At 46.5% G+C, this 21,002-nt stretch overlaps 1 protein-coding gene across 8 annotated transcripts in view; it reads left to right on the plus strand.

The window, feature by feature from the left end:
* zranb3 (zinc finger, RAN-binding domain containing 3) overlaps positions 1-21,002 on the plus strand; it is a 128,593-nt gene that overhangs the window by 30,100 nt on the left and 77,491 nt on the right. For all 8 annotated transcript variants that reach the window (XM_067987225.1, XM_067987224.1, XM_067987222.1 and 5 more), the window contains 2 exons: positions 6,705-6,883; positions 19,499-19,730. In XM_067987225.1, coding sequence (XP_067843326.1) covers positions 6,705-6,883; positions 19,499-19,730 — 411 coding nt within the window. The remainder of the gene's footprint in view (positions 1-6,704; positions 6,884-19,498; positions 19,731-21,002) is intronic.

A 21,002-nucleotide genomic window follows, 5' to 3' on the forward strand; every position in this document is an offset into this window, starting at 1 on the left:
ACCATCTCTCAAGCCACGTATTCATCCTAGCTATCCTGTCATTCCTACTCTGACTAGCCTGTGGCACTGGTAGCAATCCTGAGATTACTACCTTTGAGGTCCTACTTTTTAGTTTAACTCCTAACTCCCTAAATTCAGCTTGTAGAACCTCATCCCGTTTTTTACCTATATCGTTGGTACCTATATGCACCACGACAACTGGCTGTTCACTCTCCCCCTCCAGAATGTCCTGCAGCCGCTCCGAGACATCCCTGACCCTTGCACCAGGGAGGCAACATACCATCCTGGAGTCTCGGTTGAGTCCGCAGAAACGCCTGTCTATTCCCCTTACAATCGAGTCCTCTATCACTATAGCTCTGCCACTCTTTTTCCTGCCCTCCTGTGCAGCAGAGCCAGCCACGGTGCCATGAACCTGGCCGCTGTCACCTTCCCCTGGTGAGTCATCTCCTCCAACAGTATCCAAAACGGTATACCTGTTTTGGAGGGAGATGACCGCAGGGGACCCCTGCACTGCCTTCCTACTCTTCCTCTGTCTGTTGGTCACCCATTCACTATCTCCCTCAGTAATTTTTATCTGTGGTGTGACCAACTCACTGAACGTGCTATCCACGACTTCCTCAGCATCGCGGATGCTCCAAAGTGAGTCCATCTGCAGCTCCAGAGCCGTCAAGCGGTCAAACAGTCGCTGCAGCTGGACACACTTCCCGCAGGTGAAGGAACCAGGGACACAGGAAGGATCCCTGAATTCCCACATCCCACAAGAGGAACAAGACACGGGTCTGGGATCTCCTGCCATGACTTAACCCTTAAGTTAGCTTGACAACAACTACAATGTCAAGAGAAAAAAAAAGGAAAGAAAAACTACTTACCAGTCACCAGCCAATCACTTACCTGTTGGCTGCGACTTCGTGCCTCCAGCAGCTGCAGTAGCTCGATCCTCCTCCTAGTCAACTTGCTTGCCCTCCTCACAGGGACCTTGATTCACTGAACCTACTCACCAATCAGCTGCCTCCCCTGCGCCGCGTCCCTTTTTCACTGGTGACGTCACCTCTGGAACTCCGCCGCTGGTCCCAGTTTATCCGCCTCCGATCTCGCTCAGCTCAGCTCTCCCACTCTCGGGCCCTCCTTTATCCCCCTCCGATCTCGCTCAGCTCAGCTCTCCCACTCTCGGGCCCTCCTTTATCCCCCTCCGATCTCGCTCAGCTCAGCTCTCCCGCTCTCGGGCCCTCCTTTATCCCCCTCCGATCTCGCTCAGCTCAGCTCTCCCGCTCTCGGGCCCTCCTTTATCCCCCTCCGATCTCGCTCAGCTCAGCTCTCCCGCTCTCGGGCCCTCCTTTATCCCCCTCCGATCTCGCTCAGCTCAGCTCTCCCGCTCTCGGGCCCTCCTTTATCCCCCTCCGATCTCGCTCAGCTCAGCTCTCCCGCTCTCGGGCCCTCCTTTATCCCCCTCCGATCTCGCTCAGCTCAGCTCTCCCGCTCTCGGGCCCTCCTTTATCCCCCTCCGATCTCGCTCAGCTCAGCTCTCCCGCTCTCGGGCCCTCCTTTATCCGCCTCCGATCTCTCTTAGCTCAGCTCTCCCGCTCTCGGGCCCTCCTTTATCCGCCTCCGATCTCTCTTAGCTCAGCTCTCCCGCTCTCGGGCCCTCCTTTATCCCCCTCCGATCTCGCTCAGCTCAGCTCTCCCGCTCTCGGGCCCTCCTTTATCCCCCTCCGATCTCGCTCAGCTCAGCTCTCCCGCTCTCGGGCCCTCCTTTATCCCCCTCCGATCTCGCTCAGCTCAGCTCTCCCGCTCTCGGGCCCTCCTTTATCCCCCTCCGATCTCGCTCAGCTCAGCTCAGCTCTCCCGCTCTCGGGCCCTCCTTTATCCCCCTCCGATCTCGCTCAGCTCAGCTCTCCCGCTCTCGGGCCCTCCTTTATCCCCCTCCGATCTCGCTCAGCTCAGCTCAGCTCTCCCGCTCTCGGGCCCTCCTTTATCCCCCTCCGATCTCGCTCAGCTCAGCTCTCCCGCTCTCGGGCCCTCCTTTATCCCCCTCCGATCTCGCTCAGCTCAGCTCTCCCGCTCTCGGGCCCTCCTTTATCCCCCTCCGATCTCGCTCAGCTCAGCTCTCCCGCTCTCGGGCCCTCCTTTATCCCCCTCCGATCTCGCTCAGCTCAGCTCTCCCGCTCTCGGGCCCTCCTTTATCCCCCTCCGATCTCGCTCAGCTCAGCTCTCCCGCTCTCGGGCCCTCCTTTATCCCCCTCCGATCTCGCTCAGCTCAGCTCTCCCACTCTCGGGCCCTCCTTTATCCCCCTCCGATCTCGCTCAGCTCAGCTCTCCCACTCTCGGGCCCCTCCTTTATCCCCCTCCGATCTCGCTCAGCTCAGCTCTCCCACTCTCGGGCCCTCCTTTATCCCCCTCCGATCTCGCTCAGCTCAGCTCTCCCGCTCTCGGGCCCTCCTTTATCCCCCTCCGATCTCGCTCAGCTCAGCTCTCCCGCTCTCGGGCCCTCCTTTATCCCCCTCCGATCTCGCTCAGCTCAGCTCAGCTCTCCCGCTCTCGGGCCCTCCTTTATCCCCCTCCGATCTCGCTCAGCTCAGCTCAGCTCTCCCGCTCTCGGGCCCTCCTTTATCCCCCTCCGATCTCGCTCAGCTCAGCACTCCCGCTCTCGGGCCCTCCTTTATCCCCCTCCGATCTCGCTCAGCTCAGCTCTCCCGCTCTCGGGCCCTCCTTTATCCCCCTCCGATCTCGCTCAGCTCAGCTCTCCCGCTCTCGGGCCCTCCTTTATCCCCCTCCGATCTCGCTCAGCTCAGCTCTCCCGCTCTCGGGCCCTCCTTTATCCCCCTCCGATCTCGCTCAGCTCAGCTCTCCCGCTCTCGGGCCCTCCTTTATCCCCCTCCGATCTCGCTCAGCTCAGCTCTCCCGCTCTCGGGCCCTCCTTTATCCCCCTCCGATCTCGCTCAGCTCAGCTCAGCTCTCCCGCTCTCGGGCCCTCCTTTATCCCCCTCCGATCTCGCTCAGCTCAGCACTCCCGCTCTCGGGCCCTCCTTTATCCCCCTCCGATCTCGCTCAGCTCAGCTCTCCCGCTCTCGGGCCCTCCTTTATCCCCCTCCGATCTCGCTCAGCTCAGCTCTCCCGCTCTCGGGCCCTCCTTTATCCCCCTCCGATCTCGCTCAGCTCAGCTCTCCCGCTCTCGGGCCCTCCTTTATCCCCCTCCGATCTCGCTCAGCTCAGCTCTCCCGCTCTCGGGCCCTCCTTTATCCCCCTCCGATCTCGCTCAGCTCAGCTCTCCCGCTCTCGGGCCCTCCTTTATCCCCCTCCGATCTCGCTCAGCTCAGCTCTCCCACTCTCGGGCCCCTCCTTTATCCCCCTCCGATCTCGCTCAGCTCAGCTCTCCCGCTCTCGGGCCCTCCTTTATCCCCCTCCGATCTCGCTCAGCTCAGCTCTCCCACTCTCGGGCCCCTCCTTTATCCCCCTCCGATCTCGCTCAGCTCAGCACTCCCGCTCTCGGGCCCTCCTTTATCCCCCTCCGATCTCGCTCAGCTCAGCTCTCCCGCTCTCGGGCCCTCCTTTATCCCCCTCCGATCTCGCTCAGCTCAGCTCTCCCGCTCTCGGGCCCTCCTTTATCCGCCTCCGATCTCGCTCAGCTCAGCACTCCCGCTCTCGGGCCCTCCTTTATCCCCCTCCGATCTCGCTCAGCTCAGCTCTCCCGCTCTCGGGCCCTCCTTTATCCCCCTCCGATCTCGCTCAGCTCAGCTCAGCTCTCCCGCTCTCGGGCCCTCCTTTATCCCCCTCCGATCTCGCTCAGCTCTCCCGCTCTCGGGCCCTCCTTTATCCCCCTCCGATCTCGCTCAGCTCAGCTCAGCTCTCCCGCTCTCGGGCCCTCCTTTATCCCCCTCCGATCTCGCTCAGCTCAGCTCAGCTCTCCCACTCTCGGGCCCTCCTTTATCCCCCTCCGATCTCGCTCAGCTCAGCTCAGCTCTCCCGCTCTCGGGCCCTCCTTTATCCGCCTCCGATCTCGCTCAGCTCTTGTAGGTTATGGCACTTCAAATGCATATCCAAGTACTTCTTAAATGCGATGAGGGTTTCTGCCTCTACCACCCTTTCAGGCAGTGAGTTCCAGACCCCCACCACCCTCTGGGTGAAAAAAAAAATTCTTCAGTTCCTTTCTGATCCTTCTACCAATCACTTTAAATCTATGACTCCTGGTCACTGACCCCTCTGCTAAGGGAAATAGGTCCTTCCTGTCCACTCTATCTAGGCCCCTCATAATTTCATACACCTCAATTAATCTTCTCTGTTCCAAAGAAAACAACCCCAGCCTATCCAATCTTTCCTCATAGCTAAAATTCTCCAGTTCTGGCAACATATTCATAAATCTTCTCTGTACCCTCTCTCGTGCAATCACATCTTTCCTGTAATGTGGTGACCAGAACTATATGCAGTACTCAAGCTGTGGCCTGACTAGTGTTTTATACAGTTCTAGCATAACCCCCCTGCTCTTATAGCCTATGCCTCAGCTAATAAAGAATAGTATACCATATGCCTTCTTAACCACCTTATCTACCTGTCCTACCTTCAGGGATCTGTGGACATGCACTCTAAGGTCCCTCTCTTTCTCTACATCTCTCAGTATCCTCCCATTTATTGTGTATTCCCTTGCCTTATTTGACCTTCCCAAATGCATTACCTCACACTTCTCTGGAGTGAATTCCATTTGCCACTTTTCTGCCCACCTGACCAGTGCATCTCTCTGTCTGAACACTTTGATTGCCTTGACAACGGGCAGTTGGAAAGATTATCTGTAATCACCAGGTATTGTTCTCTGACTATAAATGCGGCAACCTTCCATGGAATCCGATTCCCAAGCCTACCTGACGAAGGAGAAAGCCTCCGAAAGCTTGTGATTTTCAAATAAAACAGTTGGACTATAACCTGGTGTTGTAAGATTCCTTACATTTGTCAACCCCAGTCCATCACTGGCATCTCCACATCATTGATATCTTCCTGCAGTCTACAGCTTTCCTCCTCACTGTCAACCACACGGCCAATTTCTGTATCATCTGCAAACTTCTTAATCATGCCCCCTACATTTAAGTCTAAATCATTAATATATATCACAAAAAGCAAGGGACCTAGTACTGAGCCCTGCGGAACCACACTGGAAACCGTCTTCCAGTCACAAAAACACCCGACAACCATTACCCTTTGCTTCCTGCCACTGAGCCAATTTTGGATCCAATTTGCTACATTCCCTTGGATCCCAAGGGCTTTTTTCATCAGCCTGCCATGTGGGATCTTGTCAAAAGCCTTGCTAATATCCATAAAGACTACATCAAACATACTACTCTCATCGGCCCTCCTTGTTACCTCCTCAAAAAATTCAATCAAGCTAGTCAGACATGACCTTCCCGTAACAAATTCATGTTGACTGTCCTTGATTAATCACTGCCTTTCTAAATGATGGTTTCTACCGTCTCTCAGAATTGATTCCAATAATTTGCCCACCACCGAGGTTAGACTGACTGGCCTGTAATTACTAGGTCCATCCTTTTGTCCCTTTTTAAACAACGGTACGATGTTAGCAGTCCTCCAATCCCCCGTCACCATGCCTGTATCCAGGGAGGATTGGAAAATGATGGTCAGAGCCTCCGCTATTTCCTCCCTTGCTTCTCTTAATATCCTCGGATAAATTTCATCCGGGCCTGGCGATTTATCTACTTTCAAAGTTGCTAAACTCCTTAATACTTCCTCTCTCACTATGTTTATCCCATCCAATATTTCATACTGCTCCTCCTTAACTACAATCTCTGCGACGTCCCCTTCTTTTGTGAAGGCAGATGCAAAGCATTCATTAAGAACCATACCCATATCTTACGCTTCCACAGATAGGTTTCGGACTCTAATAGGCCCTACTCTTTCCTTAGTTATCCTCTTGCTCTTTATGTTTTTTTAAAACATTTTTGGGTTTTCCTTAATTTTACTTGCCAGTAATTTTTTATGCCCTCTCTTTGCTTTCCTAATTTCCTTTTTAATTTCACCCCTGCACTTTCTATACTCCTCTAGGCTTTCTGCAGTATTGAGCTCTCAGTGTCTGACATAAGCTTCCCTTTTTTGCCTTATCTTACCCTGTATGCTGCTTGACATCCAGGGGGCTCTAGAATTGGCAGTCCCACCCTTTTTCTTTGCGGGAACATGTTCACTCTGAACCCCTTGAATCTCCCCCTTGAATGCCTCCCACTGCTCTGACACTGGTTTATCTTGAAGTAGCTGTTTCCAGTCCACTTTTGCTAAATCACTTCTCAGCTTAGTAAAATTGGCCTTTCCCCAATTTGGAACTTTTACTTCTGTCCTATCTTTGTCCTTTTCCATAACTATGCTAAATCTAACTGAATTATGATCACGACCACCAAAATGCTCTCCCACTGATACCCCTTCCACCTGCCCAGCTTCGTTCCCTAAAACCAAATCCAGAACTGCCCCCCCCTTGTTGAACTTGCTACTTACTGGCTTAAAAAAAAGTTCTCCTGAATGCAATTGAAGAATTCTGCGCCCTCTATACCTTTTACACTGATTGTATCCAAGTTAATATTAGGGTAGTTGAAATCCCCTACCATTACTGCTCTATTGTTTTTGCACTTCTCAGAAATTAGTCTACATATTTGCCTACATATGAAAAATCTAAATTGTTCAGAATAATTAGGGATATTCACATTTTTCTTTTATAGATGGGCCTTGGAAAAACTATTCAAGCAATTGCTGTCGCCTACTTGTATAAAAAGGATTGGCCCCTGCTGATCGTGGTCCCATCATCTCTCAAGTACCCTTGGATAGAAGAGATAGAAAAATGGATCACTGAATTGAGTCCTGATGACATCAATCTAATCGAGACTAAAAGTGACGTCGGGTGAGCTTGTGAAAAAATTAAATTTTCTCAATGAATATGATTCAATCATATCCTGATTAGATCTTACTTAGAGATATCAGCTTTATTAATGCAAACATGTCCTTTAATAACAAGATTACATCAGTGCAACTAGCCCACTTGTATCAGGAAACCACTGTGCCATGTTTTGTCTGCACCTCATTTCTTGCCTTGGATGTATCACTTTGTTGATTTGCATAGAGTTTTAGCTTTGTATTTGGATAGAACCAAGAGGAATTTGTAATCCAGGCAACTACATTTTTTACATATAAAAGCAAAAAACTTGCTTTTGCATGGCATTGTTCATATACAAAGAGATGCCTGAATGCTTTACATGTCAGAGGGAAAGAATAGACACCAAGCAGGAGATAAAAGGGAACAATGTTGTTCGGTTGGGGGTGGGGGGGGGGGGGACAGGGCGGTGGAGGTGGGGTGATGGGATGGAGTTGAAGAGAAAGGGTTTTGAGAGGCTTTTGAAAACAGAAGGTGATGGCAAGGTTAAGAGATTAGGGGAAAGAAATCCAAAGGGTGGGAGTATAGTGGTTGAAAGAGCAATCAATAATGGAATAGAAGACAAGAGTAAGCCATTATTGGAGATGCGGAGGGTGCATGCAAGGATCAGCCAGAAGCGATTACTGATGCAGAGCATAGTGAGTCCAGGGAGGGATTTGAAAGTGATGACCGAGGGAAAAAAGAAATAGTGGCACTAAAGGGTGACAAATCCCCAGCACCGGATGGTTTCCACCCCAGAGTTTTAAAGGAAGTAGATGAGAACATTGCAGATGCTCGAACTATAATCTTCCAAAGTTCTCTCGATTCAGGAACCATTCCTTTAGATTGGAAAATTGCATATGTCACTCCGCTATTTAAAAAAGGCGAGAGAGAGAAACCAAGGAATTATAGACCAGTTAGCTTAACATCTGTTGGGAAATTACTAGAGTCTATAATTAAGGATAGAGTGACTGAACACCTTAAAAATTTTCAGCTGATCAGAAGGAGCCAGCATGGATTTGTAAAGGGTAGTTCATTTCTGATGAACCTGATTGAATTTTTTTTGAAGAGGTGACTAATGTAGTGGACAGGGGAATGTCTATGGATGTTGATTTTATGGACTTCCAGAAGACATTCGATAAAGGCCCCCATAAGAGCTACAGTTGAAGCTCATGGAATTGAGGGCAAATTATTGACCTGGTTAGGAAATTGGCTAAGCAGCTGGAGGCAGAGAGTAGGGATAATGGGCAGGTACTCAAATTGGCAGAATGTGTCTAGTGGTTTCCCACAAGGATCTGTTTTGGGGCCTCAACTATTCACTGTATTTATTAATGACTTAGATGGCGGGATAGAGAGCCACATATCCAAGTTTGCTGATGACACAAAGATAGGTAGCATTGTAACCAATGTAGATGGAAGCATAAAAATACGGTGAGATATTAATAGATTAAGTGAATGGGCAAAACTGTGGCAAACTGATTTCAATGTAGGCATGTGTGAGGTCATCCACTGGACCTGAAAAGGATAGATCAGAGTACTTTCTCAATGGTGAAAATCTTGAAACAGTGGAGGTCCAAAGAGACTTAGGGGTCCATGTACAAAGATCATTAAAATGTCATGGACAGGTACAGAAAATAATCAAAAAGGCTAATGGAATGCTGGCCTTTATATCTAGAGGACTAGAATACAAGGGGGTAAATGTTATGCTACAGCTATACAAAGCCCTGGTTAGGCCACACCTGAAGTACTGTGCTCAGTTCTGGGCCCCACACCTTAGGAAGGATATATTGGCCTTGGAAGGAGTGCAGTGTAGATTTACTAGAATGATACCTAGACCCCAAAGTTTAAATTGCAAGGAAAGATTGCACAAACTAGGGTTGTATTCTCTGGAATTTAGAATATTAAAGGGTGATTTGATCAAAGTTTTCAAGATATTAAAAGGAACTGGTAAGGTAGATTGAGAGAAAGTATTTCTGCTAGTTGGGGAGTCTAGGACTCGGGGACATAGCCTAAAAATTAGCGCCAGGACTTTCAGGAGTGAAGTTAGGAAAAACTTCTACTCGCAAAGGGTGGTACAAGTTTGGAACTCTCTTCCACAAACGGCAGTTGATGCTAGCTCAATTGTTAATTTTAAATCTGAGATTGCTAGATTTTTGTTAATCAAAGGTATTAAGGGATATGGGGCTAAGGCGGGTATATGGAGTTAGGTCACAGATCAGCCATGATCTCATTGAATGGCGGAACAGGCTTAAGGGGCTAAATTGCCTACTCCTGTTCCTATGTTCCTAGATCTTAGAGAACTCTCTCTGGCATGGGAACCAGTGGACCTTGGCAAAAATGGAAGTGATAGGAAAGCAGAACTTTGTGCAGTTGAGGATGTGAGCCTTAGTGTTCTGAATGAGTTGTAGTGTGTGGAGGCTAGCTGGGGTGGCAGTGAAGAAGTCAAATTTTGTGGGGATAAAAGTTTTGGCTAATTCAGTAGTGGTGAAGGAGATGTCGGGGCAGAGGCAGGATATGTTTTTGGAACAATATGGTTTTTGTGACAGATTGAATGTTCGGAAGGAAGTTCAGCTAAAGGGCTAGCAGTATGCCAACATTTTGCACCTCCCGATGGCAGTCAGGCTAGAGGCACATAGGTGCTGGTGACAACTGAAGAGGATGGATTTGGTTTTGCTGGTCTTAAATGTTGAACAGTGTACTTTGTTGGTGAGTATAGCAATGGTCTTGGAACTGATGGAGGAGGCAGAGGGTAAAGCTGGCTATTGTCCATATACATGGGAAGCTGGCCCCATACTTCCTGAAGATCACTGAATAGTAGCATATAAAGATGAAAAGGAGGGGATGGAGGCCTGAGGTACACTTGGAGTGACTGTGTGGGCGCAGCAGAAGAAAAAATTGGAGAAGATGTAATGTCTTTATTGTGACCAGTTTGAGTGAAATGGAGAGAGCAGTGGCATGCAGAGCTAAAATATTGGAGGAGGCAGATAGAGTGGTTGACTGTCAAAGATTATGGACAGGATCAGGAGAGGTGATGAGACACACATACAAGTCACTTTGACCACTGCAATCTCAGTGCTGTAGGTGGGGTGGAAACTGGTCTGGATGGTCATAAAAAGGACAAGGTGGCGGGTAATTACAAATGGAAGTTTGGAGACCATGGTGCTGATTGGAGAAATTGGAGGATTTGAGATGGATTTTTCGAGGAAAAGGGTGCAATAATAACTCTTTTAAAGGAGGTCGGGACAAGTTAATGAGGCTAAGGTGGACAAGTTGGGTGTTCAGGAGCTGGAATTTGAGAACATTGAGGGAGCATGTAGCAGGTTCATGACTGAGATGAATTTGACGATAAGTGTTGGAAAGAAAGGGAAGGGTCAGAATTGAGCAACAGAAGAAGGGATGAGTTTGGGGAGGCAGAAACAACTGCAATTTGCTACAATTTTGGACACTTAAATAGTCCACGGGTTCCTTGCATTTACTGTCTGAAGTGAGGATGGAAGGTAAACTGAAGCAAGGTTAGAGGAGAGTGTTAATGGTAGAGAAGAGGAGTTTTGATTTGTTCCTGCTGCCTAAGATAATAGGGTAATGATGATTTGACTGTGGAAAAGGAGTGAAGATACAGCTTGAGAAAGTCGAGCCAAAACTGGCAGTGGACAATCAGGTTGATCAATCATTATGTACCCTCAAGCTTATGGCCTGCAGATTCGAGGCTGTGGAGGTGGTGAACAACAGTAAGGTTGGGAGACCATCTGGGATCTGATGGGGACAAGGGCATCAAAGGTGGAAGTTGTGGAGTTGATCAACAGAAGTGTCAGTGTAATTAAGGGTAGTAAGCCAAAGCAGGGGAAAGTTGTCTTTTAAGAGGGTGCTTGTGTGGAAATTGGGGAATGGTTAGCTTCTTGCAAGGCAGAAAGTGAGAATAGAGAGGTTTGAAGAGCAGAGAGTTTTGCAGAAGAAAAATAAGGAAGTGATCAGAGAGAGCTCTGTTGTTGGGAGACCTCTGAGGTCTCAAGTTCATGTATGTTGACAGGTCAAATGGTGTGTATGTGAGGGAATCAATGTGGAGGTTGGGGAGAGGTGAAGAGGGACATTAGTGGAGGTGCTAAGATTGAGTTCAAGTGGAAGTTGAAATGTTGGTGCCACTTGTTGCTGAGACTGAGGGAAAGGTTTTATTGAGGGAGGTGCTGGGGGCAAAAAGCAAGACGGATCTTGAGGTGGTGATGAGTGAAGTGTTTGAACATGGACAAGAACCTTGGGTTAAATTGATCATGGTGGAATTCATCTCCTTGTCTTATCCCCTGCAATGTAAAAGTCAGCAGGGAGAGTTGGAACTCATTTTATGCAAGCCAAAAGCATTTTGTGCAGAGCATTTTTCTTAAGCTATAAGGCTGACAGCATCAAAAGCAACCTCGAGAGATCATAAGAACATAAGAAATAGGAGCAGGAGTAGGCCAATCGGCCCTTCGAGCCTGCTCCGCCATTTAATAAGATCATGGCTGATCTGATCCCAACCTCAAATCTAAATTATAAGAACATAAGAAATAGGAGCAGGAGTAGGTCACCACATTGGTCTTCCCGAGCAGAATAAAAGACACTGAAATGCAGGATCATCACTGCATAGCTATCATTTACCTAGCAGGTTTGGCACCCTGCCAACTTCTGAATGCTGATCTGGCATTCAAACCAAAGTAAAAATTTTAGTACTGCCACTAAAATATATTGTTTCAGGCAGGAGATAAATAAGATACTATTTTCCCTTCTTGTCTTTCTGGTGTGAATATTTTACACCAAGTACTTCTCTCCCCCCAGTGCTGGACCCTTTTTGAAGAATGAGTCACCTTATCATGAAAACAAACATCTTTTCACAGCTTATATAAACTTTCCTGAGGTCAGAGCATATGGAGTCAGGAGACAAGTAGCAGAATGGATAGCAAGCTGGCTACAAAACAGAAAAGAGAGAGTAGGGCTTAAAGGTAGTTACTCACACCGGTAAAAGGTGGGAAGTGGTGTTCCACGAGGATCGGTGCTGGGACCCCTGTTGTTCACCATTCACATAAATTACTTGGACTCGGGAATCGGAAGTACAATTTCAAAATTTGTGGACGACACCAAATTGGGGTATAGTTAATACTGAGGAGGATTGCGACAAAAACAGGAAGACATAAATAAACATGCGGAATGGGCATGTAATTGCCAAATTAATTTCAATATAGATAAGTGTGAGGTATTACATTTCGGTAGGAAGAATAAGGGGGCCGCATACTGCTTGGATAATAAGAGTCTAAATGAGATAGAAGAGTGGAGGGATCTATGGGCACAGATACACAAATCACTAAAAGTAGTGACACAGGTTAATAAGGCCATTTTTTTAAAAAAAAACAAGCACTGGGGTTTGTTTCTGGAGGGAGAAAATTGAAAAGCAGGGAAGTTATGTTAAGCGTGTATAGAACCTTGGTTAGACCACATTCGAAGTTCTGTGCACAGTTCTGGTCTCCATATTATAAAAAGGATATATACACACTGGTGAAGATGCAAAAAAGATTTACTAGGATGATATCAGAACTGAGAGGTTATACCTATCAGGAAAGATTGAGCAGATTGGGGCTCTGGAAAAGAAGATTGAGGGGTGACCTGATAGAGGCCTTTATGATTATGAAAGGGTTTGATAGGGTAGACGTAGAGAAGATGTTTCCACTTGTAGGAGAGACCAAAACTAGAGACCATAAATATCAAATAGTCACTAACAAATCCAATAGGGAATTCAGGAGAAACTTCTTTACCCAGAGAGTGGTTGGAATATGGAACTTGCTACCACAAGGAAGTAGTTGAGGCAACTAGCAGAGATGCGTTTCAGGGAAAGCTAGATAAACACACGAGGGAGAAAGGAATAGAAGAATATGCTGACCGGGTTAGATGAAGTAGAGAGGGAGGAGGCTTGTGTGGAGCATAAACACTGGCATGGACCTGTTGGGCCAAATGGCCTGTTCTGTGCTGTACATTCTATGTAATGAAATGATTCCATCATGCTTGATAAATGACACTAGCTCATCTTGTCAGTTGTGCTGCATATTTTTCAACTCAAAACTGCAGGGGCTCGCAATCTGCTCGCTTTTATTCTTAACTGCATAAATTGTGCCAGTCAAGACTTGGACGTATCCAAAATGTGGCAATATTTCTTTACTATCAAAATTAATCTCTGCAATCATCATGGTAATTTTTTTTTCAAACCTTATGGAAATAAAAATGAAAAGCCACTTGATTTGTGGATGTTTTGACTTTCCCCTCAAGGCCTACCTATCGAGCAGAGTTTACACTGATAATGAAAGAAGTTAATACCAAAAAACTATTATAGTTAGCAATTTCATCTTATCCTGGAGCTGGTAGTTTATTCAAGAAGTACCCACTGTAAATGTTGTGTATAGGTCACAAAAATATGCACAAAGTTACATGTATACAAAATGAATAAAATAAAGATCCTCATCAGAATTCAGAGAAGCAGTATATATGGATAAGGAGAGACATGACTGGAAGATTACCAAAACGTGAACACCCCAAGGTTTTATAAGCTAGGTTTCAAAAGCCTGATATATACTGAATGTTGGCCAAGACCCAACTATTAGCTTCCCATCTCTTTCTTCTCAACATGATAATTATCTTTTCAAAGTAGGCCTTGCACATAATTATGCTTAAATGGTTTTTATTTAGAGGTACGTTGATAATAAAATCACAATTGGAACAATGTGGAGATGTGAAAATATACTACTTTTTGACTAGAGCTTGTTGGAGGAAAACAACACCATTCACAAAGGTAAGTACAGATGAGGGAAGCTGTTCAGCTTCTCTAGCTTATTCTTCTATAGAAATTTGCAATCCCTCCCTCTTCACTCCGTACAACTGCCTTTTGAAGAGGTTTTACCTCCACTACCCTACATTGGAAGACCATTCCAGGTGTGACAAAGTGCTTCCTGACATCAGTCTTGAAATTGCCTTTTACCAGTGTACACTCCTGTCCTTGACGATCCGGATTCTTTCCCCTCAGTCTGGTTCAGTAATAACTGAAGTCGAATACATTTTAAAATTCAACACATCTTTAATAGCAGGGTTCTTAGTCTGCAGCATTGATTTGGACTCCTGATAGAGTCCCTCTATGCTGGCAGAGCAAGAACAACAACATACAGAAATCCACACGTTTTTATACAAATCAATAGGGTTGGAACATACTTAACGAGGGTCAACACCAATCATAAGCCGGGCACAGGTTGCCATGCGAGGTTACATTATTTCCGGCCAATCATAAATCGTCCATGTGCTGATCATGCTGCTGTTAGACATCAAAGGGGATAACTTCCTCATCTTCCAACTTGGAATGTTCTTCCCTGTTCCTTCTGTTCCTTATCTCCCAACCTGGAATGTCTTTCAACTTTGGCTAAGCTCGTTACCTATATTGATCTGCCATAAACATGGAGACATTCAGACCAGTCCTTGACTCACATCAAAGACCTATCATTGATAAGACAATGCAGGCCTGCTGACTACGCAAACATATGGCCCAGCAGGAGGGCCAGGCCACTTGTATCAATCTCAGTTACTAACTAATTAACCCTTTCTAACCATTTTGCATTCTGCTTCTTTGCCACGTAGGCATTTTAATATTTTACCGAAAACTGACCATGTAGGGATTCTCATCCTGGGTCATGATTTAAATTGAAATGGTGCTCAGAATTAAACATTTCTACTCCACTTAGTACAGTATCTACATCGAGGGTCTCCTTTCATATACCTCTTTCAAGGTTGAAGAGTTTCTGAATTCAGATAATTTAGCTAGATCAGAAACCGTAAGGACTCCAGCACGCAATCTCTGGGGTACCACATGAAGTTCATTTCTCAAGACCTACATAACTTTCCTAACTGGCACCCACTGCTTCCAGCCAGTTCCTTATCCATCTGCAAGATACCTTGGATACCCAGCATATTAAGCTTGAGTAACAGCCTTTAAAGTGGAATTTTATCAAAGGCTTTCTGGTAGTCTAGGTACACATATTGTAGAACTTTCCAATGATCATTTAAGATCTTACATGGTCAAAAATAGTCACGGTGGTTGGTCAAGCATGATCTGCCCCTTCTGAAACTGTATTCAAGTCTTATGGGGAAAAAAATGAGAAACATTTTTTATTTAAACTAATTTGATTAACCAGAGAGAAGATTGGCTATTTTAGTACTGAACGGTATGTTTTCACTTGGGAAGATATTTTCCAATTAAATGTTCATTTCTGAATTAATATTTTATAACTTTTTAAATAAATACATTAAAATGTTCATTTTCGTTGCTGTTACTTTGGATTTTATAACGATTTAATAACTTACTCAAAATGAGAAGTATAATATCTTTAGTATTTGCGAAGAATCCTAAAACAAATAACTCCCTTTTGGTTGGAAAAATTGGCAATATTCCCCTTGAGGATACTAAATAAAGGAGCTAAAAAGATGTTGTGTACTACAGGATGAAATTTTTCTAGATGCCTTAGATGTCCCTTGTGACATTCCTCAATTAGATTCCCTGAATTATCTATGCATATGAAAATAGATAATTTTTTACACTGAGAATCGCTACACCCAAGGATGAATTGTCTCTGATACAGATCAGCCATGATCTAACTGAATGGCGGAACAGGCTCGAGGGGCTGAGTGGCCTACTGCTGTTCCTATGTCTATTTAATGGTATTGAGTTAAAAGGACATCTCCTGAGCTATAGTTTGGTTCACAGGATGGGTTTCATGATCTCCTTCCAGAATGTCAACCGTAACATCTTTCCATTATAGTATTTAGCTATATGCTGTGTCCTGTGTCGTGGCCTCAGCCCCCTTCCTAGCAACTTGTTCCAGCTCTTGATTACCTTCAGTGTAAAGAATTATCTCCAGTGAATGTCTTAACCTTGCCCTTCACAACCCATTGGCCCAGAAATTGCTCGGAGCAGCGAACCAATAGCGCTCGCCGCTCCACAGGTTTATACTAACCCACTAACTTACCGCTGTCTTCACTGGGTGCACTTCCTCTAATAGGAAGGCCATGATGTGGAGATACCAGTGATGGACTGGGGTTGACAAATGAAAGGAATCTTACAACACCAGGTTATAGTCCAACAGTTTTATTTGAAAATCACAAGCTTTCGGAGGCTTTCTCCTTCGTCAGGTGAAGTGTGGGATTCCTTGAACGTTACCGCATTTATAGTCAGAGAACAATGCCTGGTGATTACAGATAATCTTTCCAACTGCCCGTTGTCAAGGCAATCAAAGTGTTCAGACAGAGAGACTTTACATACAGGACCACCGAATATACAAACGGCCAGAACAAAAGACAGAGAGAGAGAGAGAAACATCCGAAAGGAAGAGAAAGAGAATGACCCTTTGTATTAAAAACAGATAACTTTTTTTTCGCTGGTGGGGTTACGTGTAGCGTAACATGAACCCAAGATCCCGGTTGAGGCCGTCTTCATGGGTGCGGAACTTGGCTATCAATTTCTGCTCGACGATTTTGCGTTGTCGTGTGTCTCGAAGGCCGCCTTGGAGAACGTTTACCCGAAGATCGGTGGCTGAATGTCCTTGACTGCTGAAGTGTTCCCCAACTGGGAGGGAACCCTCCTGTCTGGCGATTGTTGTGCGGTGTCCGTTCATCCGTTGTTGCAGCGTCTGCATGGTCTCGCCATTGTACCATGCTCTGGGGCATCCTTTCCTACAACGTATGAGGTAGACAACGTTGGCCGAGTCACAGGAGTATGAACCATGTACCTGGTGGGTGGTGTCCTCTCGTGTGATGGTGGTATCTGTGTCGATGATCTGGCATGTCTTGCAGAGGTTGCCGTGGCAGGGTTGTGTGGTGTCGTGGATGCTGTTCTCCTGAAAGCTGGGTAATTTGCTGCGAACGATGGTCTGTTTGAGGTTGGGTGGCTGTTTGAAGGCGAGTAGTGGAGGTGTGGGGATGGCCTTAGCGAGGTGTTCGTCGTCATCGATGACATGTTGAAGGCTGTGGAGAACATGGCATAGTTTCTCCGCTCCGGGGAAGTACTGGACGACGAAGGGTACTCTGTTGGTTGCGTCCCGTGTTAGTCTTCTGAGGAGGTCTATGCGATTTTTCGCTGTGGCCCGTCGGAACTGTCGATCGACGAGTCGAGCGTCATATCCCGTTCTTACGAGGGCGTCTTTCAGCGTCTGTAGGTGTCCATCGCGTTCCTCCTCGTCTGAGCAGATCCTGTGTATTCACAGGGCCTGTCCATAGGGGATGGCCTCTTTGATGTGGTTAGGGTGAAACTGGAAAAGTGGAGCATCGTGAGGTTGTCCGTGGGCTTGCGGTAGAGTGACGTGCTGAGGTGCCTGTCTTTGATGGAGATTCGTGTGTCCAAGAAAGAAACCGATTCTGAGGAGTAGTCCATGGTGAGCTTGATGGTGGGATGGAACTTGTTGATGTTATAGTGTAGTCTCTTCAGTGATTCTTTGCCGTGGGTCCATAGGAAGAAAATGTCGTCGATGTATCTGTTGTATAGCGTTGGTTGGAGGTCCTGTGCAGTGAAGAAGTCCTGCTCGAACTTGTGCATGAAAATGTTGGCGTATTGGGGTGCTAATTTGGTCCCCATGGCTGTTCCGTGTGTTTGGGTAAAGAACTGGTTATCGAAGGTGAAGACATTGTGATCCAGGATGAAGCGGATGAGTTGTAGGATGGCGTCTGGAGATTGGCTGTTGTTGGTGTTGAGTATTGATGCTGTTGCAGCGATGCCGTCATCGTGGGGGATACTGGTGTAGAGTGCCGAGACGTCCATCGTGGTGAGAAGTGTTCCTGGTTCAACTGGTCCGTGGGTGCTGAGTTTTTGTAGGAAGTCTGTAGTGTCGCGACAGAAGCTGGGGGTTCCCTGTACGATGGGTTTCAGGATGCCCTCGACGTATCCAGAGAGGTTCTCACACAGGGTTCCGTTGCCTGATACGATAGGATATCCGGGTGTGTTGGCTTTGTGTATCTTTGGGAGGCAGTAGAAGTCTCCCACGCGGGGAGTGCGTGGGATGAGAGCGCGTAGGATGCTTTGAAGGTCTGGATCGAAGGTCTTGATCAGTTTGTTGAGCTGGTGGGTGTGTTCTTTGGTCGGATCTGCGGGTAACCACCTGTAGTGTTCCTGGTTGCCCAGTTGTCGGTATGCTTCTTTGCAATAGTCCATTCTGTTCTGTATGACGATGGCTCCTCCTTTGTCCGCTGGTTTGATGACGATGTTGCGGTTGGTCTTGAGAGCGTCGATGGCGTTGCGTTATGCTCGGGTGACATTCTGGACTGTCTTGTGAGTGCAGCTGATGAATCTGGCATTGACGCATTTCCTGACAGCTTGAGCATCCATGTCAAGCTTAGGGCAGCGACCCTCCGGAGGAATCCAGTTTGACTCTTCTTCGGTTGCTGTACCGCGGATCCCTCTGTCTGCTGTTCTGGATCGTCGATTGTCTCATTGGGTCCGCTGCTGAAATCTTGGGATTTGTGGAAGAATTCCCGGAGCCTCATTCTCCTGATGAATACCTCTGTGTCCGCCGCGAGACCAATGGGGTCCATTTTGGTGGTGGGGCAGAAATTGAGCCCTCTGCTGAGAAGCAGAGAAGAGCCCAGCGTTAACTCCAGCGAAGCCAGGACCCTTGGGAATAGTGAGAGGAGTTAACTCTCTCCTCGACCAATCAGATTGCAGCATTTTTGACATGTTGCGAAGATTTTCTGTCGGCAGCAATGTAAAATTCAGGAAGTGAAAGGTATGACACTAAAATCATTTGTAAAAACAGTTTTATAGAGAAGGTAAGAAATAATCAAATTAAATAAGAGACAGAAGGGAAAAGTAAAAAAAAAATTTTTTGTGACCAATAACTTAAAATAAGTAGTAGTGAGACTCCATATTTTAAAACGTTAATTTATAGTTGTTTGGCAGTCACTAAGACTTAACCACCCTGTTAAAACTTAGTTTAGACCTGGTATTTTTAAGCGAACCTGTTTTGTGGCGATATTACTTACTTTCCAGCTGGACAGATGAGTACAGTGGCACTGGTCCATTGTTTCCACTGATTCCAGCCGCGATATCCCTTTAATTTGAAGCTGTCATGTCGCCGGCGAACCAGGAGGATCAAGTTCCGATTTCCGCAATTCACTGCGCATGTGCGAACGCCGGAACTTGCTCCTCAATTTTGCCACTATCAACGGTGAGTGCTGTTGTGCTCACCGTTCTTTTTTTAAGCAATTTTATCATTATTGCATGGTATAAATTGCAAAATATTTAAAGCACCATTTTGTTTTTCTTCATGCGGTTAAGAAATAAAGAAACCATTTTCTGCAAAACAAATAGTTCACTTCTTTCAGTGGCATATCTCCAGAATAGATGGAATGGAGAATGAAAGCCTTGTGCGAGGAGGCTTCTATACATACCAGGATTAACAAATGTAATTATACAGAACAGTAGTTTCCCTTGGATAAATAATTTTCGTATGGCCTACAGTATACAAACATATTTATGTACAAAAAGTACTGTCCCAAAGCCATACTTTTTGCATGTTTTAATAATGATGTGTAATCTCAGTTATTTTTGTTTGTTTCTTGTAGGAGAATTCCAACCAGTAAGATTACTATACTGGGTTATGGCCTTTTAACGACTGATGCACTGACTTTAGTGGATGCTCTTTCCAATCAAAATTTCCAAGTTGTTATAGTTGATGAGTCCCACTACATAAAGTCACGTAATGCAGCACGAAGCACAATTTTGGTACCTATTGTGCAAAACGCTGCCAGGGCAGTCCTGTTAACGGGAACTCCTGCACTTAGTCGCCCTGAAGAGGTGAGTCGGTTAACATTTTTTGTAACCTTCATAGAAGCATATCAGCTAACTGATCACGGTTTATAGAAAACAAGCTTTCTCTGTGTAATTCAAAACTAAAGTTGAAAACGGTAGGTGCGTTATAGTCACCTTTTTCTTATCATGACCACCAAAGTTAAGTCTAATTGCAAAACAGTTGTATCTATACAGATACCAGAGTTTTGGGGATTTCACTCCATGGGGGTGATTTTAGGAGGCAAATGTGGGTGCATTGGGGGCGGGGGGTCTCCGAAAATCGCGCAAATCCCGTTCAGGTTCGGAAGCCAGCTCCAACCCACTGGCTTCGGAGTTTCCAAGGGACCCACCTATGTGCGCGCGGGCGACCCGAAACCGGGATGACAGTTAAAGAGCCAAATATACCTCATTGAGGTACTTATGGCACTTTACCAGTGACAGATGAAATGATTAGAAAGATTTTTAACTTACCTGGGCTGCTTGCCCACCGCTTCTGATTCATGCCTGATAAAACCAGGCGTGAAGGGCCGGATCAGGGAGAAAGAAACTAAATAAATTAAATTAAAAAAACATGCAATGAAGTGAAAACAATAAATTCAAAGGAAGCTGCAATCTGGTTCGATGTCCAATGTCTCCCGCTCTGATGTCCCCCTGATCTCACCCTTCTGATATCTCTTCCCCCCCCCCCCCCCCCCCCCACCGACCTCAACGTCCTGATGTGTTCCCCCCCCCCCCCCCCCCCTCATGATCTTTTCCCCCGATCTCTTTCTCCCCCCACCCCCAGATCTTCCCCTCTCCTCCCCCGGTCTTCCTGACCAGTGCCGGATGACATCTGGCTCTCTCTCTTTCCCACCCCCCCCTCCCCCCTCGCATTGCAGCTCCTGATGGCAGCCAGCCTGTCAATAAGGCTAGCTGACGGGTGCGAAACCTGAAGAGAACGTTAACCATTATCAATCAATGTGCGATCGCATCGAAAACGGTAAGTTCATGTGGGTTTGCCACGAGCCCAATCGCCCCCCCCCCCCCCCCCCACCGCTGCCAACCAGCCTCACAGCTAATATCGGGGGTCCATGAATCCATCTGATTATAATTAAGCCCAATGGTGACTGAATAAGTCAAATACAATTTTTATTCTACTTTTACCTGGTTTTGAGGATCTTCTGATTCTCTCCATTATCTGTAAAATCTACGAATCAATGGTCCTGATCATCGCTTCAAATGTTTGTTCTTTTTAAAAAAAACACTCCAATATAGTTGTTGGAGTACATGTTAGGTTCT

This window comes from Heptranchias perlo, chromosome 7 (assembly GCF_035084215.1).
Source record: "Heptranchias perlo isolate sHepPer1 chromosome 7, sHepPer1.hap1, whole genome shotgun sequence".
Classification (NCBI taxonomy): Eukaryota; Metazoa; Chordata; class Chondrichthyes; order Hexanchiformes; family Hexanchidae; genus Heptranchias; species Heptranchias perlo.